Source organism: Carlito syrichta, unplaced genomic scaffold (genome assembly GCF_000164805.1).
Source record: "Carlito syrichta isolate Samal-C Ts95f unplaced genomic scaffold, Tarsius_syrichta-2.0.1 Scaffold309211, whole genome shotgun sequence".
Classification (NCBI taxonomy): domain Eukaryota; kingdom Metazoa; phylum Chordata; class Mammalia; order Primates; family Tarsiidae; genus Carlito; species Carlito syrichta.
Window position 1 is genome coordinate 664,068 of NW_007253307.1, and position 25,404 is coordinate 689,471.

Here is a 25,404-nt window from a genome sequence, read left to right on the forward strand (position 1 = left end):
AATTATCAAAGGGCACCCATTTTTCTTCACTTAATGTGAAAAAAGACTGGATTGATTTGGCTAAATTCCCAAAACTCTCAGTTCTTTAGGGATGTATTAAATGACAGATATCCTTGCTTTAAAACTGTCATGAGGCTGGGTGCAGTGACTCATGCCTATAATTCCTGCCCTCCCCGACCCCCCCACACACACACACACACACACACACACACACACACACAAAGGTTATTATAATGTTTTTGTGAGCTACATATTTTGGAAGTAAACTAAGTGCCCATAATGGGAAAATGGTAACATGCTTACGTTCATTAAAATAATGTATATAATGAATTTTTAAAGATAGGGCAACATGCTCAAAACACATTAAAAAAATCAGGATGTAAATGTGTATTCAGCATGATAGAAACTGTTTCAGAATGGGCCTTTTAAAAAGGACTGGAAGGAATGATAAAATGTCAACAGTGTTGTTTTTCCTCTAGATGGTGGGATTCTGGGAATGTTTTTCATGTTCTTGGCCAACCATTTTACTGCTAGTTTATATTGCTGTTTATACTTCAAAATAAAACTTTAGGCATTTTAATTTGGGCATAATCCTTCAGAGTCAATGGCTTGTTTTCCTGGGGATGTGCTAGGCTTTGCTGTGTGTCCTGACCCTCCCAGGAACCCGAGCCAAGCACCGGGTGATGAGCTCCATCTGCATTTGGTTTTACAGCTTTCCTAGGATTTCTCGCCTGCTTTCTTGCCAGGTCAGCTCAATTACCAGGCGGCCTCTCCCGACGAAGGCGCCCTGGTCAATGCCGCCAGGAACTTTGGCTTTGCCTTCCTCGCCAGGACCCAGAACACCATCACCGTCAGTGAGTTGGGCACGGAAAGAACTTACAACGTTCTTGCCATCTTGGACTTCAACAGTGACCGGAAGCGGATGTCTATCATTGGTAGGTCTTCCTCAGTATGTCGCTGCATCACTCGTTTAAATGTTGCCTGGATAAAGCAGGCAATGAATAAACTACTTGGCTCCTGGGAGATTTCTGCAGATTTATCAAAGTGGGTATTTTTCTTCTTCATTCTTTGCCAAAGAATGAGACTGCCGCAGTACATCTGAATCTTGCAAATGCCATTGACTTTCTTTATCCGTATGTGCTGCATCTGGGGGACAGATGCAACGTGTCTGCAGTGGCAGGTGGCCGCTTGTGGTGCTGGCCATGACACGTGGTCTCTGATTTTTTGAGCCCTTCTGAGCATTTCTCCTCTACACTTGACCTCAGGGAAGGGAGGATTCAGCAAGAGAGGAGTTCTGAGAAAAGCAAGACTGAGCTGATGAATCAAAATCCAACCTCCATTTGAGGCACATAACAGATTACCAAGTGGAAAGGATGATATCGCTTCCTGACATTGAACTGTTTTAAGTTCGCAACTTGAAATCATCTCAAATTTACTGAAAAGTTGCAAGAATGGCTCAAAGAGCTCCTGTATACTCTTTCATATCTACTAGCATTGTTAACATTTGACACAGCTTCTTTGTCAATTTCCGTGTGTGTGTGTGTGTGTGTGTGTGTGTGTGTGTGTGTGTGTGTGTGTGTGTATACAGGTTATTGTTTTCTGAACCTTTTGAGAGTTAATTGCCAATCTAATACCGCTTTTCCATAAATGCTGTGGTATTTCCTAAGAACAAGTGCATTCACTTGTATACACAGTATAATGATCAGAATTAGAATGTTTAACATGATGTAATATTATGATCTAGTCTATAGACTTTTTAAAATTTTCCTTTTTTCCTTTCTTTCTTTCTATTTTTCTGGTCCAGGATCCAATACTTGACCTCAGATTGCATTAGATTACCATGACTCTGAATCAGGGTCATTTCTTTCTTTTTTTTTTTTCTTTTATCTTTAATATATTGATGTTTTTTGAAAAGCACAGGCAAGTGACTGTAGAATGTCCCTCAGTTTGGGTTCGTCTGATGCTCCCTGTTAGTTAGAACCAGGTTACATATTGTTGGCAGGAAGAGTTCATGTTGATACTGTGCCCTTCTCCAAGTATCCCATCAGAAGGTACATGATGTTGGCTTGTCTCATTACTGGAGATGTTAACTTTGATCACTTGGTTCAGGTGGTCTCCACAAGGCTTCTTCACCATGATACTGAGTTTTTTTAACCAATAAAAAGATACAGGTTTAATTGTCTACTGCACTCTCACTAGGCGCATTTTACCGAATACTTTCTGTCCCTCACACAGATCCAGACGGATTATCATGCCTGCCATCTAGCTTGACTTAAAGTCTAGTTAACCATGAGGCATGTACAGCGAGTAAATTATCGCACTGATCAAAAAATAAAAGAAAATGGTCACAAGGAGTGAGTGATGTTATGGTCTGAGTATTTAAGGCAGTAAGTGTTGTGTGTTCATAAGTAAGAAAGATTTCTGGGGGTTGGCATGGATAAAGAAAATTCTGTGGAAGAAAGTAGCTGGTACATTGGCATAAAGCATATTCAGGAGGTAGTAAATATTTGTTGGAAGAATATGTCGGGATGTGGAAAACCGAGCTGACTGTGAAGAAGCCTTTCCGTGCCTTTCTGCAAATTACTTTGTTGAAGGCAACACTTTTCTAGATTTCATGGGAAATCTTCTAGGTTCATTGATGATTTTAAGCTAATAGTGAGTTACGAGCCCAGAAATACTTCAAATAACATTATACATGGAGTTTTCTATTAAAAAGTCAAACTTAACTTTGTTGTGTACTTTTCCTTCCCTGCTACCAGTAAGGACCCCAGAAGGTAATATCAGGCTCTACTGTAAAGGTGCTGACACTGTCATTTATGAACGGTTACATCGAATGAATCCTACAAAGCAGGAAACACAGGATGCCCTGGATGTAAGTCTCACTCTTTCTGCTGGAGTTTCTGATCTTACTTCTGGTAGTAGCTCTTAAGCGTGCATGAAAACTCTGTGTTAACTGCCGACCCTCCCCTTGATTTGGCGCAGTTGGGCGGAGAGAGCTCCAAAGTGGGAAGGTGGCCAGCTGGGTTCCAGTTCTGCCCCTGATGCTGACTTTCTAGAAAATGGCCAGTGTGCCCTTTCCCAGCATCCGGGTCTTCTGGACTAAGACAGGGGAATGGCTCGTCTCTCTGCCAGTGACCCTGAGCAAGCTATATAACTATGCCAAGCTGCAGTCAATATCTCTGTGGTCCCCAAAAACCCCACTAACTTCTAGGTATCGCATGAAGAAAAGAAAACATTCGTATATGACAAGGGATGGCAAAGCAATACGCTGGGTCATTGAGTTCTGATACCTCTCCTAGCAAAGCAGTTAGGTCTTAATTACTTCAAAGTCCTTATCTTAGGAAGCGGTATACTTAGTCCGATGATATTGCCACTACTCAGAACGTTTCTAGAACTTGCGCTTTTAGAATTACCTATCGGCCCTCATACTGTTTTGGTTCTGTGTAACAATAGCAGTAAGGTTTGGAGGAGATTAAGCAGACCTGGGGTCCCAATTCTGTCTCTTTACTAGTTTTGTGTCCTTGGGGGAAAAAATGGTGGCTCTATCATATGAATGGTTAATTCCACATATGAAAGAGGAAAAGGATAATTTCTACCGTGGAGGGTCACTGTAAGAGAAAGCATTTCCCAAAGTGCCCAGCACTTAGTAGGTCCTTAAAAAGAGTGTGGGGTTTTTTTCCCCTTTAATTTAAGGATTAGTTGAGTTTCAGAGCCAGCCAAATGTCCTTCAGAGAAAAGCCTGATGAATCTGTTGTTTACCAAGTGGGGTCACACTTTAAGATTATAAACAGTCACTGACGTAGTTAAAATGGAGGAGTTCTCGTGGGAATGTGAACAATAACAATCTAATCAAGTGAATGCAGAACCTCCTCAAGAATCTTTGAAAGCCAACCCTCGGTTCGTTAAACCAGTCCTGTTGCCTTGGCTAGGCAAGAGATGACCATAAAGTAATGAGATTTTTACTGGTTCATGCTGAAGCCACTGGAAATGGTTTAAATCTGTTCACCATTGGAAAATGTCCACATACTCTTTCATTAAAATGCTTGGCCTTAGCTTTAACAATATCTCATGTATTTTAGAACTAGTTTGAGAGAATAATGCTTGGTTGAGAGTTCCTAGTTGATTGGACTTGTATCACAGTTTGATGAAACACATTATAAAGTTGTCAGGCTTGGGTTTACATCTTTACACCACAAGGCAGCTCCTTATGTCTGTGATTTTCTTAAAAATTAAGAGAAAAAGGGACTGGACGGGGTGGCTCACACCTATAATCCCAGCACTTTTGGAGGCCGAGCCGAGAGGATTGCCTGAGCCCACGGGTTTGAGACCAGCCTGGGCAACTTGGTGAAAGCTCATCTCTAAAAAAAAAAAAAAGAGAGAGAGAAAGGTTCTTCACTCTAGTGGCTTGATTTAGAAGAAGGGTAGACTTTTTCCTTTAACTAATTTGGGAATTAGAAGTACAGTCCTGGGGCGCCAGGCACAGTGGCTAATGCCTGTAATCCCAGCATTTTGGGAGACTCAGGTGGGAGGATTGTTTGAGCCTGAGCAACATAGTGAGATTTCATCCCTACAAAAAAAGTTTTTAAAAATCAGTTGGGCATGGTGGTGCATGCCTGTGGTCCCAGTTACTCGGGAGGCTGAAGTGGAAGGATCGCCTGAGCCCAGGAGACGGAGTCTATGGTGAGCTGTTATCATGCAACTGCACTCCAGCCTGGACATCAGAGTGAGACTCCGACTCCAAAAGAAAAAAAGATGCCAAGTGTGGTGGCTCACACTTAAAATCCCAGCACTTTGGGAGGCAAAGGCAAGCGGATTGCCTGAGTTCAGGGGTTTGAGACCAGCCTGAGCAACATGGTGAGACCTCATCTCTACAATAAATGTAGCTCTACAATAAATTAAAAAATCAACCTGGTATGGTGATGCATGCTTGTGGTTCCGGCTACTTGGAAGGCTGAGGTGGAAAGATCGCTAGAGCCCAGCAGGTTGAGGCTGTGGTGGCCGTGAATGTGCCACTGCACTCCAGCCTGGGCGACAGAGTGAGACTCAGACTCAAAAAAGAAAAAAAGAAAAGAAAAAGTACAGTCCTGAGACCCTTACAGAAACTTAGAAAAAAAGGTCTATTATAAAGTGAAGTTTAACCCTCTCCGTAGTCTATATTTGCATAGAATTGATCATTTTTCATGGTTCCTTTTCAAATCCTCTTAGTATATTGCTTCAAAGTAAGATTTCAAACTTGATCTTGAATTACACAAAATTAACCATCTTTGCATCGGTGGATTGTCTTTTAATTAAAACAGATCTTTGCAAATGAAACTCTTAGAACCCTGTGCCTTTGCTACAAGGAAATTGAAGAGAAAGAATTCACAGAATGGAATAAAAAGTTTATGGCTGCCAGTGTGGCCTCAAGTAACCGAGACGAAGCTCTGGACAAGGTGTATGAGGAGATTGAAAAAGACTTAATTGTGAGTTTCAGCCTTAAAAACTTTTTCCTGGATGTTCTCAACAGAACTGAAATTTTTATTGTTTTATCACATTTTTGATCTCATGCTTGAAAAATAATTCTAGCTTCAGTGTTTGTCATGGGGACAAACACTGTCATGGGGACAGTGGAACTGGGTTATTTAAATTTCTTTTGTTCAGTGAAATAGAAGCAGAACAGAAGTTGCCTCTGGGAAAACAAAGGGGCCAGGCGTGGTGGCTTATGCCTGTAATCCCAGCACTTTGGGAAGCCGAGGAGGGAGGATTGCTTGAGTCCAAGAGTTCAAGACCAGCCTGGGCAACATAATGAGACCTTGTCTTTACAAAAATAAAAAAATTAGCTGAGTGTGGTGGCCCGCGCCTGTAGTTCTAGCTACTTAGGAGGCTAAAGTGGGAGAACTGCTCGAGCCCAGGAGTTCAAGCCTGCAGTTAGCTGTGATTGTGCCACTGCACTCCAGCCTGGAAGATAGAGTAAAACCCTGACTCAAAAAAGAAAGACGCCAAAAGACAAAAACACATTAGGAGAGGTTCTGATCTAATTTTCTCATTTTGACATCACTTATTAAAACTCATTATGATGTATGCACAATAACAAACCTACATCTATTTATTACATTGTGGGAGCTACTGGAACGATTTATATTTTGCAAAATCTTGAAATAAGAAAAATATACAATTTTTTAAGGTCTTCAAAATTTAATGCCTAAATTTTACATTTGTAGACTTTAGATTAATGGGAAATGTTCAACAAATAGCTATATTACAAATGCAACTGTCTTATATCTGTGAAAACAGCAAATACACAAGGAAAGTATATTTTTAATATCTTTGATTTTATACTTGCATTTTTGTCTTGGTAAATACAATAATTAATCCTTTAAGAAAACTTTTTTGGCTAGGCTCAGTGGTTCAGCCTGTAATCCCAGCACTTTGGGAAGCCAAGGCGAGTGTATTGCCTGAGTCCATGGGTGCGAGATCAGCCTGGACAACTTAGCGAGACCTCGTCTCTACAATAAATCAAAAATTAACTGTGTGGTATCATGCACCTATAGTTCCAGCTATTTGGAAGGCTGAGACAGAAGGATCGCCGGAGCTCAGCAGGTCGATGCTGGGGTGGCCGGGAGCATGCCACTGTACTCCAGCCTGGGTGATGGAGTAAGACTCTGACTCAAAAAAAAAAAAAAAAAAAGAAAGAAAGAAAAAAGTTTTTAGCTGTGCTGATTTGCAGTGAATGTGAAACATGACAACCTGCCCTTGGCCATTGACCCCCAAGAGAGCGCCAACCATTGTGTATTATTAGCCCTTCTTTTTTGCAGGTTGGCAAACTATACTACAAAAAACTGTTGGTTTATTTGCTAATTTCTTTTTTTTTTTTTTAATGTCCTGCCCAGCTATTGGGAGCTACAGCTATTGAAGACAAGCTGCAGGATGGAGTACCAGAAACCATTTCAAAACTTGCAAAAGCTGACATTAAGATCTGGGTGCTTACTGGAGACAAAAAGGGTAATTCACCGTGTAAAGAAGTGTATCTGTTAATTCACAAATATTTACAGCTGCTATTTCCTTTGCACAAGATGACCTCTGCAAACTTTCCCTCTTGTACAAACACTATTTCTCTGGAAGGAAGATGCTTTCTCTGGGAAACCCTCCTCTTATTCCAAAGCATCCTCCCTGCACCCTTCCATAAACTGTCTCAGGAGTAGAATTTCCTCCTTATGATTTAGCTCCTGGCCACGTCTTACTCACTAGGATTAGTTTGGTCTCTCCAGCCAGATGTGGTCCTGTCCTGAAAGGGCCATTCCCTTAGTCCCTGTGTCTTCCCAACTTGCCATATGTTTGGGCATAGAACACTATAGAATGCTGAACAATAACTTTAGTTTTCTTGCCCATTTTATTGCTTGACAATTGTAAGTTAACATTTTTATACCCAAGGAAAGAAAGATTTTAATTTTTACATTTAGAACTTAACAAGTAATTGTTTGGCATTGGTACTTAACTCTGCAAGCCTTCCACAAGAAATCAGATAATGTCTTTTGCTCTAAAGCTGTCAATGAGTTACACACTCTGCAGAGTTAAGGGAAGCGCAGCCCAGACCTTAAATAAACACCAAGGGGGTGGTCATTTAAAAAGGGAAAAAATATCTTCATATGCAGGTTAATGGAAATGGGTACCCTCCTTCCCTTCCTCTCCTCATAAAAGAATGATTAAATCATACGAACTGAATGTGTTTAGTAATGCAATGAACACTGATTTGTATATTTGATAATATAGCACTTTTTTAATTGAAAGCATCTCAAACTTAACTTTGGATTTCTCTTATTTTATTATAGAGAAAGAGATTTGTTTTTCCTGTTTGTGATTTCTATTTATTGCTATAGAAAAATAGCATATTTGGTTGACTCCGATTATGTTCATTCGTTGAAAAAAATCAGCACTAGATAAAGTCAGTTATCCATTTCAACAGTAGGAAGAACATTTGACTTAATTTTATTCTATTGTAGAAACTGCTGAAAATATAGGATTTGCTTGTGAACTTCTGACTGAGGACACCACTATTTGCTATGGGGAAGATATCAAGTAAGTGAAGGGTCTACAGTGTGAGATTATGGAATAGCTCGTGTTTTACAAAGGCAAGACTAGATACAGAAGACAGCAAATATGGAGAAATCGGAGTTAAAATGTGTCACTTGGGACAGTTTCCTCATGTTTAAGCGAAAACAGGAGAGGAACAGGCACTTCCAGGTAATCATGACTTGGCCTTACTGTGAGCAGATTTTAGTTTTCGGGAAAAGCAGAGGATCTCAGGGGTCATTTTTCTCCACTCCCTGGAAATCCTCTGTGTTTACCTGGAAAACGGAAGTGGGCCTGTGATATCACTAGCAATCCATGTGAATTATATTCATGTCTTACATTTTCTAGGAATTTTAACTTTGGAAGGGGAAATAGAAGAAGGAAAAAACAAAAACGACCTTGACCTGGAAGGAAATGCTTGTGTGGGTCACATCGTGTCGGTCACGTGTAGTCTAGGGTGGATGGGACAGGCCTGATATTTCAAATGTTAGCATATGCTGAAACTCTTGTTAGCTTTCCATGAGCGTTGCAACAGACCTGGAAATGTGTAATGAAAAAGCTCTGTCTTGTTGTGAAGTTATACATGTGGGGCACACAGTTTCCATGATGTGTTTACTAATAGCTTGACAGTTCATTTGTTCCTCAAGCTTTTTCCTTATATCACCTCACAGGCTGTTACAAGATCAAATTAAGCGGTTGACATACACACAGGGTCTGCTAAGATGTTGAGGAAGCCGATGGTCATTATTAATCTTTCTAATGATAATGATACAACTTTTGCGAGTTGCTCCAGTATATTAGGCATTTTGCTAAATTAGACAAACAGAATTGGTACCCTTGTAATCTAAATCAGTTCTATTTCAACAGAGGCACATAAACCATGCCCCACTGTGCTTTTAGGTTTTTAAAAAGTAGCAAGAGACAATAAATAAATGCTTAGTCTATTTACTTAAGTAGCTTATGACTTCAAGTAATTTGGTTAATTACCATATGGTTTTGTTTATATTATATAGATGAGGCCTTAATAAATGTCTACCCTCTCTTATGAAAGTGTTAAAAATTGGGCCCTAAGCTAAATTAAGAGATAAAATTCATGCAAGTAGCAAATTGTATGATCATTCTTTTAGTCAAGTGTACCATTATAGCGAGATGAATCATCTTTCTAGATGGTTCCTGAAATGATGATTTCTATAAAATGGTTTGACTTCAGATTTTTTATTCTGTCATCTTTTTTTTTGTTTTTGTTTTTGTTTTTGTTTCGGTGGCTTGTGCCTGTAGTTCCAGCTACTTGGAAGCCTATCTTTCAGCTTTTTAATGATATCTCTTTAATGATTCATGTTTAACTTGAAATATAACTTGGATATATCCTTTATATCCAAAAAGGATATAAAAGTGGTTGATTAGTATTAATACTAGATAAATGCTTATCTAGTATTAAGGCTACTAGATACTTAATCCTCTAGTACAGTGGTTCTTAGTGGAGAGCGACTTTGCCTTCGAGGGAACACGGGACAATGTCTGGAGAGTATCTGGTTGATAGAGCTGAGGAGGTGGAGTGCTACTGCCTTCTAGTGGGTGGAAGCCTGGAATGCTGCTACATATCCACAGTGCAATGATGGCCACATACAGTAAAGAATTATCTGGTCTAAAACATCACTAATGCCAAGGTAGAGACGTGCTTTTCAAGTGGAGAATAACTGTGTGTGGTAGGAAGAGTTCTGGGCTGAGCATTAGGAAAGCTGGGTCCTCATTCCAGTTTTCCCATCCACCTGCAAGCAAATTACATCACCTCCTTCTGGCTTGATTTCCTTATTGGTAACATAAAGAAATTGGACAAGGTATGTAGAGTCCCTTCCACTCCAAAATTTTATGACTAATTTTTCTGTCACATGAAAGTGTTACTGGTGGTCGCTTCAATAATTTGTTAATATAAAGCACTGAGAATTTCTCAAAAGGAGCTGTAATTTTTGTTTATGTGAAAATTAAACTTCTTTCTGCCAAACGGTAGCCAGGAAAGTAGGGCATTTTAGTTCAGATCAAGACACCCTTCATTTTGTTGCTGTGTGCACATTTTCAGCAGTCCTTTCCCTCGGCTGTCTTTGGAAAATAATGAAGTACCAAGAACATGGTGCCCTATGGTGGGAGAATCGAGACTGGGTAAAATCATATGTCACCCGATTTAAATAATGCCAAAGCACTTTGAATCGACATTTCTCCAAAAAGGATATAAAAATGGTTGACCAGCATATGAAGTGATGTTCAGCATCACAAATCATTAGGGAAATGGAAATTGAAACCACAGTGAGAGATCACCTCACACTCATTAGAATGCCTACTATCAAAACAGAAAATGACAAGTGTTGATGAAGCCGTAGAGAAACTGGAATGCTTGTGTTCTGTTGATGGAAATATAAAATTGTGTGACTGCTATGGAAAACAGTATGGCAGGTCCTCCACAAAATTAAAAATAGGATTACATGATCCAACAATCCTACTTCTGGTTATATACTCAAAAGAACTAAAAACAGACTCTCAATGAGGGCCACACTGTGCACAATAGCCAAGAGGCTGAAACAACCCAAGTGTTCTTCAACATATGAATGGATAAAGAAAAGGTGGTGTCTTCATACAACAGAATATTATTCAACCTTAAAAAGGAAGGGTAATGACCAGGCTTGGTGGCTCAGCCTATAATCCCAGCACTTTGGGAGGCCGAGGCAAGTGGATTGTCTGAGCCTGCAGGTTCAAGATCAGCCCAGGCACCTTGGTGAGACCTTGTCTCTACAATAAACTACAAAATAAAAATAAGCTGGGTGTGGTAGCACGCACCTGTAGTTTCAGCTACTTGGAAGGCTGAGGTGGAAGAATCGCTGGAGTCCAGCAGGTCAATGCTGGGGTAGCCATGAGAGTGCCACTGCACTCCAGCCTGGGTGACAGAGTTAGACTCCAACTCACAAAAAAAAAAAAAAAAAAGGAAGGGCATTGAGACATATGCTGTAAAATCAATGAACCTTAAGGACATTATGCTAAGTGAACTCAGCCAGTCACAAGGAAGCAAATACTGTATGATTCCATGTATATGAAGTATCTAGAGTGGTCAAATCCATAGAAACAGGAAGTAGAATGGAGGTTACCAGGGACCAGAGGGAGGGGGAGACAGGATGGTGGTGTTTAATGGGCAAAATAGTTCCAGTTTTACGAGATGAAAAACTTCTGGAGATTGGTTGCCCAACAATGGGAATATACTTAACGCAACTACACTGTATTGCTTGCAAAGGGTTAAGTTGGTAAATTTTATGTTGTCTGTTTTTCCTTCCATTATTTTTAAAAATTATGTTTAAATTATCTCGTAGTCATGGCCTTGTGCTTTAAACACTTAAATTTACATCCCCCCAGTTCTCTCCTTCACACACGGATGGAAAACCAGAGGAACAGAGGTGGCGTCTATGCAAAGTTTGCACCCCCTGTGCAAGAACCTTTCTTTTCATCTGGCGGAAACCGTGCCCTGATCATCACAGGCTCTTGGTTGGTACGTTTCATTGACTGCTGTGTCTGTGCCTTTGACTCAAACAAAAGAAGTTCATTTGGGGCCAGTTTCAGACGGCCTCGCGTATTAACTGCCAACCTAAGAATTCTTAGCCTGCGAATGAAAGTGTGGTCTGTCCAAGTCTGAGACTTAATATTGTAGGATATATAATGGATTTGGAGTCGATCCTACTCAGTGATTTATCACAGAAACAAAGAACAGAGTTGTATACGTTCTCACTCGTAAGTGGACCTTGAATAACTATAATGCTATAAGAAAGCAATTGGCAGTAATGGAAAACTGTCAGGAGAGGGGGGTGGGATTGGCAGTTGAGGGGAACTGCTAGGGGAGGGAGGGGCATACCTCATCCACAAGGGTCCCTGCATGATCAATGTTTATATACTTAACCCTGAATTGTACCCCACATCTTTATAATAAAAATAAATAATAAATGAATAAAATATTATAGGATATATCAAAGGAATTAGCGGCAGCCCCACCTTGGTGGTGCCACCTTCCAATGGATCCCTCGGTACCTGCAGAGGCAGGAAAACAGGCTGTCCCTTGAACCGGCCAACCGAGAGGCGCCCTTGGGCTCCCACTGAGCCTGGGAGGAAGAAGTGGCAGCCAGGTGGTACGGTGACCGCTGAGTCAGGCCAGGCACCCAGTGCACCCCGTCGCTCTGGACTCGAGCTCCCCATGTCCCCCATCAACATCGACAGCTGGGGCGGCCTCAGGCTCCCCCATCGCCCCTTCCCCACCCCGGGGGCCACTGCTACCTGCCTCCCACCATGGTTCTGAAGAGGATCCACAAGGAATTGAGTGACCTGGCATGGGACCTGCCAGCACTGTTCAGTGGGTCCTGTTGGAGATGCGGTGTTCCATGGGCAAGCTACAATAATGGGACCAAAGGACAGGCCCCATCAGGGTGGAGTATTTTTCTTGACAATTAATTTCCTAACAGATTACCCCTTTAAACCACCTAAGGTTGCACTGACAGCAAGAGTGTATCACCCAAATTTTAACAGTAATGGCAGCATTTGTATTGATAGTCTACAGTCATTGTGGTCTCCAGCACTTCCTTCCTTCCTTCCTTCCTTCCTTCCTTCCTTCCTTCCTTCTTTCAAAAGCAGGATTTCTTGGAGGACAAAAAAACTCCCACAGCAGGAGGGGACCCAAAGGAGTTGCCCCAGCACTATTTCAAAAATACTCTGTCCATCTGTTCTCTGTTGTGTGAACCCAATCCAGTAGATCCTTTAGTGCCTGAGATTGCTCGCATCTACAAAACAGAGAAGAGTACAACAGCATAACCTGGGGATTGGTTCAGAAGTATGTGATGTAATTAAAGTAAAGAAATTATTAGGGGAACTCCTGGAAAAAAAAAAAGGAACAATTATACTAAACTGGTAAAAATGGTTATCCTGGCTTATCACTTAATGGGCAGTTTTCCTTTCATTTATGTAGATTTTTGAATTTTCTAAATTTTTGTTGTAAATATGTTTTATGATTAGAACCTATGTTTTGACTATAAAATCAAATTTATTTTTTCATGAATATGTTTATACAAAGCTATAACCCCGAAATTATCTTTCTCATAATTTAAGTCTTGGGAATGATACTCTTGGTGTAAAAACGATACTCTTGGTGTAAAGGGACCATAATCTTTCCCTGCTCTGGTTTTGCAGAATGAAATTCTTCTAGAGAAAAAGACCAAGAGAAGTAAGATCCTGAAGCTCAAGTTCCCCCGGACGGAAGAAGAAAGACGAATGCGGACCCAAAGTAAAAGAAGGCTGGAAGCCAAGAAAGAGCAGCGACAGAAGAACTTCGTGGACCTGGCCTGCGAGTGCAGCGCCGTCATCTGCTGCCGCGTCACCCCCAAGCAGAAGGCCATGGTGGTGGACCTGGTGAAGAGGTACAAGAAAGCCATCACCCTGGCCATCGGAGATGGGGCCAATGACGTGAACATGATCAAAAGTGAGTCGTGCACAGATGGCCCGTGGGGCCCCACTTGCTACAGAAGACAGATGGCAGGGATGCCTGTGGAGTGGTTTCTCCAGATTTCATAGCCTAGATTTTCGTAGAGCAGACAGTTAATAAAGGCACTTCATCACGATGACGCCTGTTGCCTACCCCCGGGAAACTCACATCCACTGGAAGGAAAGGACAGGCCTGACGGGGTACTCCTAGGATGCCGAGCAAAAGATGAGGTCTCTGTGGGTGAATTTCACCTTATTTGTTTCCTCCTTTTATGTAGATTTGGTGGGGTTCTTTTTTTTCCTCTCTTGCTGATTCTCCTTCCTTATTTCTTCAGGGCTTATTAAAAACGCTGATATTAAGTATGTTTGGCAAAACATTCTGCTGAGCTCAACAAAGATTGTTAAGCTCTCTCTGGTACTTGCTTCGAGAAGGATGTAATTCTCTCTCACCTACGTGTCCCTTTCTGGAGCTTTCCTCTTACCTTTGGTAAATCTGTGGGAACTTCATTGTTGGGTCACTTGGTGTGAGTTTAGAGTAACACGTTTTGCGTTGGAGTAAAGCTTCCATGTGGGCTCGCCATCTTCCTGCCCTCCCTAGAAGGCTGCCAAGGGGATTTTGCTGGTGGCAGGACCCTAGGTCCCCACAACGAAGGACTGGGCCCTACCATGCAGCAATACAGTGGTGCAAGTATTAAAGCATGCAGAACTAAGCATATGGCCCTCGTCTCCGTGTCTCAGCCCTGATCCTTTTTTCTCCTTCTGTCAGTATAAGGGAATGTCTTGTCATGAAAATACCTGGCTAGGCTCAGTGGCTCAGCCTATAATCCCAGCACTTTGGGAGGCCGAGGCGAGAGGATTGCCTGAGCCCGCGGGTTCGAGAGCCCACTGGGCAACTTGGCGAGACCTCGTCTCTACAATAAATCAAAAACCAGCCGGACGTGGTAGCGCGTGCCTGTAGTTCCGGCTACTTGGAAGGCTGAGGTGGAAGGATCACTGGAGCCCAGCAGGTCGAGGCCGCGGTGGCCGGGAGCGTGCCACTGCACTCCAGTCTGGGCGACAGAATGAGACTCCAACTCAAAAAAAAAAAAAAAGAAAATACCCAAACTAGGGAAACCTGCCAGCATCCTGTGTCACTGTGGGCTTATATGCTCAGGTCTCAGTATTCTCCTCTGAAAACAAGGAAATTATGACCAGTGTTACCTCAAGATCTGCGATACTATTATTGTTAAAATGGAATATTAAATGATTACATGTAGGTATATAATTGCATGTCCTGTAGTGCTAGGTAGCTTAAATGCATGATATGTAACTAGACTTTCAAGCCAACCTATTGTGTGACTCATGAGTCTGTCTCTTTCTTTTCTTAGAGTCTCCTCCTCTTCCTCCTTGATATATACTAAGAACATTCCAACTTTATCTTCTCAGCAGGAGTCCGCTGTATGACGTATGTCACCTTGCTTTTTTATCAGTGCATATGTCTGTCGCCACTGCCGGTATAAACCTTCCCTGCCATCTTTCGCATGTGCCTTGTCCTATCATGCAAATGGCATTTCTTGCTCTGAATTAGATCGGTCCCTTTCCTCTGTAGCCAGCTCTAGGTTGTTTTCCATTGTGCACCTTTAATAAAGCTGGCTATGCCAGAAGGGCGAGTAATTCAAACATTAATTTCATTCAGTCATAAAGTAGCCTTCTAGATGTCTGGCCGGGAGGGTGGTTTGCTTTTTAGATCTACCAACAGATTACACGACTTAGACGTGAAATGTTTTGGTCCTCTGTGGTCACCGATTGATAGCAAGGGATTGTATGATGTCATAGATAACCTTAGAGGTTTTAAGTCGTTTTAAAATTTTACCGGGCTCGGTGGCTCAGCCTGTCATCCCGCGCCTTTGGGAGGCTGAGGTGAGTGGATGGCCTGAGCCCGCGGGTTCGACACCCGCCTGGGCAGTGAGACCCCATCTCTACAATAAATCAAAAAGTCAGCCGGGTGTGGTAGTGCATGCCTGTAGTTCCGGCTACTCGGAAGGCTGAGGCGGAAGGATCGCCAAGGCCGCGGTGGCCGGGAGCGGCCACTGCACTCCAGTCTGGGCGACCAAGTGAGACTCCGACTCAAAAAAAATAAAATAAAATTTTTATTAAGCTCTGTTATATGCCAGGTGCTTTTGTCTATACCTCACGGAGCATCCATTTGGGATGAAGATGAGGTGACCGTGGGGTCACCTTGGAAGTGATCCAAATAGCATCAGTGCCTTTTTGTGTTGTGTAAAAGCTCTCATTTCCTTCAACTGCATTCAGAACAATATACAGAAATAAATTATGTTTGCGAATCATAAGGTAGAGTGAAATTCAGGTGTCAAAAGCAATCTGGCCATTTGCTAACATGCTCCATGTTTAGCAGTGTAGACGAGTCGAAGTGAGAAAATTTGAGACCCATCCCATTTTTGCCCCTAGCAAGGATTCAAAGACTATCTCGGTCTGCCCTCTTCTCCCTCGTGCCCGAAGCTGTCCCATTCCAGCTGGGTGGGCATTGTCTCTTCTTGTTCTTAGACCTTAAGAATGTACATGAGCCGGGCTCGGTGGCTCAGCCTGTAATCCCGCGCCTTTGGGAGGCTGAGGTGAGTGGATTGCCTGAGCCCGCGGGTTCGAGACCCGCCTGGGCAGCGAGACCTCATCTCTACAATAAATCAAAAAATCAGCTGGGCATGGTAGCGCATGCCTGTAATTCCAGCTACTTGGAAGGCTGAGCAGGCGAGGTTGTGGTGGCCGGGAGCGGCCACTGCACTCCAGTCTGGGCGACAGAGTGAGACTCCAACTCAAAAAAAAAAAAAGAATGTACATGAAACACGAGAGAGGTGAGGCAGAGGCAAAAGGAATTATTGCTGTACCGAGGAAATCATCTTGTGAGGCACTTGATACCCCATTTGGGATTTCAGGAAAATCGAGGTGCCTATGCTTAAATTTTAGGGGAAAACCCAGTGCTGGCTTTCAGTGTATCTGTTCAGTTGCCTTCAATTTCCTTGGGAGCCATGACAGTTCATTTCTCATATTGCCCTTGGTCTGCAAACCCGAAACTTTGAGGACTGAACACCAAGGCCTGAGGCAGGGCTTCCTCTTCCTCAACCCCAACAGCCAAGAGAATGTCAACATATCCCTCAGTGGTTTGTTCAGGAAAGAAAAGAAGGCCATGGTTTAGGAGGAAAAAGCAATCTGGCAACCACAACTGGTCATAAGAATTATTTGTGTGTTTTCAGGGATCATAAATAGTAAATGAGATACAATTTGTTTTATTTTTTTTAAACTGCAAAGTGTTATTGAAAGCAGGTTTGAACTTGTTCGGTCATGTCACTATCATTACGCTTTGAACTAGAGCCGGGTTTTCGAAGATTCTGCTGAGTTGGCGGTCACATCTCAGGGTCTGAGTAATAACAGGTTGTGTTCTCCAACACATTTTCCCTAAATGATCTCATTATCTGTCTTCATGACTTTTAAGACCTAGATAAAATTCATGATTTTCTAATTGGAAAAGTTATTTATTGGCCAGTCACAGTGGCTCATACCTGTAATCCCAGCACTTTGGGAGACGGAGGTGGGAGGATTGCTTGAGTCCAGGAGTTCGAGACCAGCCTAGACAACATAGCAAGACCTCATTTCCACAAAAAAATAAAAATAAAAAATTGCCAGACATGGCGGCTCACGCCTGTAGTTCCAGCTACTTGGGAAGCTGAGGCAGAAGGATCACCTGAGCCCAAGAGATCACTGCGGTGAGCTGTGATCATGCCGCTGCATTCCACCAGCCTGGGCAACAAGTGATGCCCCCGGTCAAAAAGTTTTTAAAGTTACGTAACTGATGAATACAATTGTTACTTTAATTTTGATCCATTCTGGAAACCATAATTTTTCACCCCTGCAAAAAATTATGTCTTCGAGTCCTGGGTAAGTCCATGAATAAGTCTTTGAAAGTTTAATAGTATCTTAGTTAAAACTCTTTTGATTATAAGTATGACAGAATAACCAAGGCTAACTAAAGGAAAAAAATGAATTCATTTAAAAAGGTACAAAGATGTTCCTGCTGCTGAAGATGACAGGCCTCGGGATGCTGGGACCAGGACCTAGAATTGTACCAGGAACCCAGTGTCTGTCTGTCCCTCGCTCTCGCTCTCCTCTCTCTCTCTCTTTCTCTCGATTACTTGGTTTCTGTGCCCCTCAGAACGCTTCAGAAAGAAATGTATCCATTCTACACCTGAAGACTTTGTACACTAAAACTCCAGACCAAAACACAACTGAATCTCCATTCTAGAGAATATCCAGGGAGAGCCTGCCCACCTTGCGTCTTCTGTCGTTTAGGGCTCAGTACAGGAAGCAGGCCCCTGCTGGTACTTCAAGTAGAAACTGAATAATATGAAACCAGGCACTTTCAAAACTTCTGGGTGGACTAATGCAGCAGGCTGTAGGCTGAGTCTCTGATCCTTGGGTCACTTACCAGAAGAGCCTTGAACTTTGTGGTTCCTCTGAAGAACTTTTCAGCTGAGAAACCTTTGCAGTTGTCTGCCCGTATCCAGGCAGCTGGAAAGTAGATATGAGTCTGCTGCAGGAATGACAAAAAAGGAAGGGGGGCGGGCTCTGATTCTCTTCTGCTTCCAAGTGGATCTAAGCAGCGTGAACCTAGTTCACAAAGAGAGCCTAGCTGCAAGGGAGTCTGAGAAACACAGAGTTTTTCATTTGCTTTCGTAACTCCCATGAGAACAAGGGTGGAATGAAGGTTGGAGAAACCCATTTTTAACAACTACCACAGATGACGTGTCTGCCCATGGCTGCCTCAGCCGTGGCCAAGGAGGCAGGGACACAGAGTGTACACACACGGTACAAGGGGCTGACCCTGTGGGTGGAAGGGATGACTCTAAGCTGAGCAGATAATCCAAATGGAATTCACTACCCATGTGAAGTCCTTCCACAAATACTCATGGAGGCCCCCCTGTGCTCTGTTTGGCAACTTGTATACCTGACTCCGAGTTGAGTTCAGGAGCTGAGGCCAAGGGATGGTGAGCAAGGACTTTTGTATTTATTGTTCCGTGAACACCTGCCTCTGTGTTGTGTTTTGCTATGGAAACGTTTTTCTCATCTGACCGTTGGCCTTAAAATTGGCTTATGACCCACAGCTGCCCACATTGGTGTCGGAATAAGTGGACAAGAAGGAATGCAAGCCGTCATGTCAAGCGACTACTCTTTTGCTCAGTTCAGATATCTGCAGAGACTGCTGCTGGTGCATGGCCGGTGGTCTTACATACGGATGTGCAAGTTCCTGCGTTACTTCTTTTACAAAAATTTCGCTTTCACTTTGGTTCATTTCTGGTACTCCTTCTTCAATGGCTACTCTGCACAGGTAATATACCATGATTTACGTGTTTTCATCCAGTAGAGCTCTTCTCTCAGATGAATAAAACCATCGTTCTGAGAAAAGTTTGCTTTTTCTTTGGAGTTTTGGTGCCATATCTCCTTATAGTTGGAGCATGATTAAAATCAGGACTGAGTTTTCTAAAAGGTTCTGGTCCTTTAAAATATTTTCTTTCGCCTTAGAAGGGTGGGGTTCGCTTATAAGCTTTTTTCCTTCATCTCAGGTTACTTTTTTCCTGTTACCCTGCCACTAAGAATGATGACAAAAAATTGTTCAACTATGAAAGTATAACATCTTGTGACCACGGCTCAAGAGATTGTATACATTGTAGATATCGTAGTTCTGTTATCATGTCTCCAGTGGCTGGGTTTTCTTTGCGTTTTTAACTTTTGCTGAAATGGGTATTGAATATGGTAATGCAGCAGAAAAGTAACATTGATAAAAATGGATCTAAGTCAGTGCCTGTGGTTGTTAAGACTTCTTTGATGCTGTGTCATAGACGAATGGTGTCAGAGGAGCCTCAGAAATGAGGGCAGGAGAGACTCTGACCGAGGTCACCAGCCTTCTTCCTGTTTCTGGGCAGGACTGTATGTAACTCATGGTCCTGAATAAGCCCATTCCCCTATTCCACCCTAAGGAAGGACACAAGCACGGTCTCATCTGTCGATTTCAGAAACATATTTTCAAATCGTCAGTCAACTCCGTTGCGTAAAATGTTTTCATGGAGATGCTGTCCTCACAGAAAAAAAGTAAAATAAAAATTGTGCACGATCCTCATGTGCTTTTGGACCAATTTTTCTGCTTTATGTGCTTTAATTCATTAATAAAGGGGTAGAAAATGATGTGCACTGACTTGTTATCCAGCATTATTCAACGAGGATAGACGCTTTTCTAAAAACTTTTTGAAGTATATCCCCCCACATTTGTTCTGGGAGCAGGGGGAGGGATTTGTTTCTCTGGAAAGCTCTGTGATTCTGCTCATCCCATAGAAACAAACTCGGGTTTTCCAGAAGGGCAGAAGAGAGGCGTTTTACCTAGGCAAGAGAAGTCCCCTCTTGGCTGGGGACATCCCTGCTTTAAGAAAGCAGGTGAATGTGCCACCTAGGCTGGCATATGTCTTTGTCAGTGACTTGGAGCCCTCCGTCATCCCTTCACAGACTGCATATGAGGACTGGTTCATCACACTCTACAATGTGCTGTACTCCAGCCTGCCTGTGCTCCTCATGGGACTGCTTGACCAGGTAGGCGTCTCGTGTTGAGAGGGAAGCTTCCAGACAGATAGATGAGCACCTGTCAAAGATGTGACAAGCAGACCTTTCAGGGCATTCTTCTGGTTTTTCCTTCTTTCTGAATAAATTCTATTATAGTTCTGTGGTCAGGCAGCAAGGGTAAGTGCTGTTCTTCTTGTTTTAGTATAAAAAATAGGATTTCCCTGTAGTCCCAGCTACTTGAGAGAGGCTGAGGTGGGAGTACTGCTTGAGTCCAGGAGTTCAAGTCTAGCCTGGACAACAAAGGAGATCTTGTCTCTTAAAAAGAAAAAAAAAAAAAGCCGGGCTCAGTGGCTCAGCCTGTAATCCCGCGCCTTGGGAGGCTGAGGTGAGTGGATGGCCTGAGCCCGTGGGTTCGAGACCCGCCCGGGCAACTTGGCAAGACCTCATCTCTACGATAAATCAAAAAATTAGCCGGTATGGTAGCACACGCCTGTAGTTTGAGCTACTTGGAAGGCTGAGGCAGAAGGATCGCCGGAGCCCAGCAGGTCGAGGCTGCAGTGGCTGGGAGCGGCCACTGCACTCCAGTCTGGGTGACAGAGTGAGACTCCACCTTAAAAAAAAAAAAAAAAAAAAAAGATTTCGGTATTTCTGTGACTGGGTTGTCTTCAAAGACAAAAGTTTTTGTTGTGGTTCTTCTGAAAGCTAAAACCTGTTAGACACCTGAGGGTCCAATATCCTCAATAATAACTTATTCATTTTGAATGTAAATTTCAATGCTTTTTAAAACTTACATGTTTAATTCCCCTATTAGTCTATATTTTTATCTAATAGAAATTCTTTGTTTTTTGGTTTTTTGTGTCTGAGTCAGTGTCTCAGTCTGTCACCCAGGCTGGAGTGCAGTGACACGATCCCAGCTCATCACAGCCTTGACTTCCAAGGCTCGGGCAATCTTCCCACCTCAGCCTCCTGAGTAGCTGGGACTCCAGGCACATGCTACAACATCTGGCTAATTTTCTTATTTTTTGTAGAGAAGAGATCTCACTATGTTGCAGGCTGATCTCAAACTCTCCTGGTCTCAAGCGATTCTCCTGCCTTGGCCTCCCAGAGTGCTGGGATTTTACAAGCATGGGCCACCGTGCCCAGCCTAAGAGCAATTCTTTTTCTGCATGACAAAGAGTCTTTACTTTTAAATGGTTATTGATACCCTGAGCAATTCTTAAAGAAAGTTCTGTAATGAATAAAAAAAAATAATTTAGAATGAACATGTCTCCTTGTATGAGTAAAATTGTTCCCAAAAGGGTTAGAAACAATAGAAATATATTCTATCAGGAGGTAAATATGGCCTTCCTGCCTACTTTTTGATAGCACTAATTTGTTTTCTTTCCATACGTAGCAAAACCATAAACTCCTACCTAGCCCCGCTCTGAATTAAATATTAAGTAGTGGTAGCCTAGAGCAAGAGATTGATCTCTGTGCACTGGAAACGCTGCAGCATTGATCTTCTTGTTCAGTTTCTGCCTTCCTAAAACTAAACAGCAAGTCGCGACTCTTAGTGAGATGTAAATTGCAGCACATCTCCAGCATCTCTGACCTGACGGACAACACACCACTCTAATGCTCTTTTCTTCTTAAGGACGTGAGTGACAAACTCAGCCTCCGATTCCCTGGGTTGTATGTGGTGGGACAAAAGGACTTACTATTCAACTATAAGAGATTCTTCGTGAGCTTGCTGCACGGGGTCCTCACGTCCATGACCCTTTTCTTCATCCCTCTCGGAGCTTACCTGCAAACCGTGGGGCAGGACGGAGAGGCGCCTTCCGACTACCAGTCTTTTGCCGTCACCATCGCCTCTGCTCTTGTAATCACGGTCAACTTCCAGGTACATGACTTTCATCGACTGTATTGGTGTCTGTGGTACTGGCCTGTATTTCTGCACATAGGCTGGAGGATACGCCCACCAGACTCCCAGCTCACCTCTGCCACTTACAAAATGTGAATGCTGTTGGTAGCCCTTATTCTAGGCACATGGCCTACTTCTTGCCTGAGTCAAGGAAGGTTTGGTTTCTGATTGTCCAGTATTCAAACCAGATCATGCCTAAACAGCAGCATTCTGCTTTCAGAATTCCTAGATCTGTTATTTCTTGTTAACGCCCCAAAGTGAGTTCTCTGTTTTTCTCTGGTTTCCCAACAGATTGGCTTGGATACTTCTTACTGGACTTTTGTGAATGCTTTTTCAATTTTTGGAAGCATTGCACTTTATTTTGGCATCATGTTTGACTTTCATAGTGCTGGAATACATGTTCTCTTTCCATCTGCATTTCAATTTACAGGTGGGTATTTTCTAAATTCCAAAAATATAAATGTACAGACCAATGTCATTAGTTTAGATTTTGATATAAATTCTGGGTAAGTAAAAAAATATGCAAAGTGTAAAGTATTGCTAGTGAAAATTAATACCGTCACTAGAAGTTAAATGGTGATATGGGTTGGAAGGGTGGTGACATGATGGGAGAAAAACAAGTTAAAACAACTTTAAATACAATTGTGCATGTGTTAAGACTTAGAGGGCTAGATAAAGCCTTTTCTTTTTCCCCCATAAAGCCTAATATTGGTAGGTTATTGGAAAAGTGAGTATATATGTATTGCTGATAGCAGTGCATGTAGCTTAATCTCTCCAAACCCTATATGAAAATGCATAATGGATTATAAAACTTTTTGTAGATTTTGGCCAGGTATTTCTGCTTGGAAAAATACCTTAAGATATAAGGTATTTTTGGCAAGGTCATTTGTGCAAAGACTATACCACCACCACATTTCTAATTGTAAAAAAGGAGAAAAAAATGGAAATAACCCCCAAACCTTAGAATATTAAGTTAGGTAGTCAACCTGTGAAATATCAATATGATGGCATTTGAGAACTCAAAGTGATCTACATCATTGGAAATGTGTATGTAGGGAAATAATTGATAAAACTCAAAATAGTTTTGTGACCAGTGATTATATCTGTATAAAAATATATGGCAAATGTTAGAATGAATTTGATATCAATATAAAATGTTATGAATAAAAAAATATGAACAGGAATTTTTGAGATTCTTATTTTGAACAGAGAGCTTGAATTTACAATGAAAAACAAAATCCCCATAAATGAGTTTCTCTGTATAAGATAAGACTTTTTCTGACCAGTTGTTGAGTTGTAAAATATATTTGCTGTGCTAACCCTTTTCTTGTTGGGATTGAGCTCATTGTATTTTTCTTTACTGACTCTGGGTTTTAAAAATGAGTACCCAGTTACTTTGAATATTCTCGTAGGGAATGTTTTTAATCCCCTGCACATCTAGCAGTGTAAAAAACCATACTTTTAAAATAAAGAGCAGTATTTTTACAAACTTAAGAGTGTAAGTACAGAAAATGTGATCAATTTAGCTCTAGGAGATGTTAAGTTTGAAAATTGGGTATTGTATATGATTATGTGATTGTATTACAGAATTGAACTGTTACTTCCTCTGACGTAAAAACTCAGGCACCAGATTGCAGTGTAAAATCATAGCACTAGTCAGGCAGAAGTAGGTTTAATGCAGAGGCTGCCATGGCTAGTTTTGTTACCTTGGGAAGATGTCTTGACTTCACAACTCAGTTTCCTTACATGGCACAGAGGATAATACCCTTCTCTCAGAACTGATTAAATGACATGTTCTGTATAAAACATCTGATACTGCCAGTGCTCGTTTTTATTATTAATTTTTGGAGTTTCCAACCAAAACCATAAACCAGAAAGTGCTTTTTTTGAAAAGTATTCCTGAACAACTTCATAATTCTCAATTGCCTAATTTGGCGCTTTTAATCAATGAAATGTCAACAAAGATACCGTCTTATTCATTTGCTCACTTACATACATTTGCACTGTATCAAAGAATTTGCCTTCCTAATTTTGCTTGGCTTAGTCTGGCTTTAAAATGTCCATTCCCTGAGCAGTGGTGGGAGGTTCTGGGAAGGCCAATCCAGTTGTAAACCTTTACCACAAATAACCCATTTGTGGGTTATGGAAGAGTAACTGTGCCCTTAGGATAAAAGGCCCACGATTCATTTCCCGTATCCTTCACAGGCACGGCCTCCAATGCTCTGCGACAGCCGTACATCTGGTTGACCATCATTCTGACCGTGGCAGTGTGCTTGCTGCCCGTCGTTGCCATCCGGTTCTTGTCGATGACGATTTGGCCATCAGAAAGTGATAAGGTATGTAGAAATGCAGTCCCTCCCCTAGGCCTGAATGTCCCTCGCTGAAATTAAAGCATGTCCCAACAGTGCCTGTCCTGCAAAATCAGCTCACGGGAAGTCTGGTAAAGAGCATTTTGTGTATCTGCGTCACTTTCTTGAACGCCATCTGACAGCTCCATCTTCTGGGATCGGAAGTTTCGTTTTCTTGCTTTTTCAACACCAAAATATCAAACCTAAGTAGAAAGTGAGACTAGGATAATGGTCCGACATAGATCCATCCCCCAGTTGAGCAATCACCATGTTAACCTTTTTCCTATGCACATAGGCTGGGTTATTTATTTATTTATTTGAAGAAAACTGTCACCTCCTGTAGCAGAATCCCTTGAGCTTCGAGGAACAGAATGCGGTGGCTCCAAATGTCTCAACACTAATGTGCCATCCGAATTCGCGTCATCATTAGCAGGCTTCGGGTTCCGTTGACTGGACAACTAAGCGTGTCCAGAGACGCCAGCCCTCTCCGTCTCTCCCGTCCGTTGTCTCCGTGACTGGCTTCATCTGGAAGCTGGAAGACGGGCCGCGGCAGTTGCTAGCATCATACCGTGACTCGTCTGGGTCCCGGGGGGAGATACGAGACGGTTCTGCCGCTCCCTTGGGGGACTCCAAACTTCTCGGCCAAGGGCCACAGCCCGCTCCCCTCAGGCCTCGTTTGCCAGGAGTGGGCACACGCCGGTCGGTGGACTGGTGCCTGGCCGGGGAAGCCGGCCAGTCCCACCTGCCTGAGAAGCGTGGCTGTGTGTGGTTGGAGGGGATGCAGGTCCCTGTATGAAGTCAGCTTCCAAGAGAAAGGAGAGAGTGGAGGCTGGATGGGCAACCTCCAGTCTCCCGAGTGTCCCTTTCGCAGTGACAGGAGCACGCAGCGGCTTTTTCTTCCACCCGTGGCCACCTGATCCGTGAACCGGGGAAGGGTGGGCCCCTTGGCGTCCCGTCCGCTAGCTGCGTGGCCTGGCCGCTGTCCCCCCCTCTCCGCGTCCTCAT

The 25,404-nt window shown here is 42.6% G+C and overlaps 1 protein-coding gene and 1 pseudogene across 1 annotated transcript in view; both read left to right on the forward strand.

The window, feature by feature from the left end:
- Nucleotides 1-24,671, forward strand: part of ATP8B1 (ATPase phospholipid transporting 8B1) — a 64,649-nt gene extending 39,978 nt beyond the window's left edge. Inside the window, exons 15-26 of the mRNA XM_008066989.1 lie at nucleotides 747-935; nucleotides 2,760-2,872; nucleotides 5,298-5,462; nucleotides 6,870-6,981; nucleotides 7,980-8,055; nucleotides 11,446-11,578; nucleotides 13,261-13,549; nucleotides 18,705-18,928; nucleotides 20,098-20,181; nucleotides 21,785-22,030; nucleotides 22,343-22,481; nucleotides 24,257-24,671. Coding sequence (XP_008065180.1) covers nucleotides 747-935; nucleotides 2,760-2,872; nucleotides 5,298-5,462; nucleotides 6,870-6,981; nucleotides 7,980-8,055; nucleotides 11,446-11,578; nucleotides 13,261-13,549; nucleotides 18,705-18,928; nucleotides 20,098-20,181; nucleotides 21,785-22,030; nucleotides 22,343-22,481; nucleotides 24,257-24,435 — 1,949 coding nt within the window. The 3' untranslated portion in view covers nucleotides 24,436-24,671. The remainder of the gene's footprint in view (nucleotides 1-746; nucleotides 936-2,759; nucleotides 2,873-5,297; nucleotides 5,463-6,869; nucleotides 6,982-7,979; nucleotides 8,056-11,445; nucleotides 11,579-13,260; nucleotides 13,550-18,704; nucleotides 18,929-20,097; nucleotides 20,182-21,784; nucleotides 22,031-22,342; nucleotides 22,482-24,256) is intronic.
- LOC110596448 lies at nucleotides 12,367-12,917 on the forward strand (annotated as a pseudogene).
- Nucleotides 24,672-25,404: the final 733 nt, after the last annotated feature.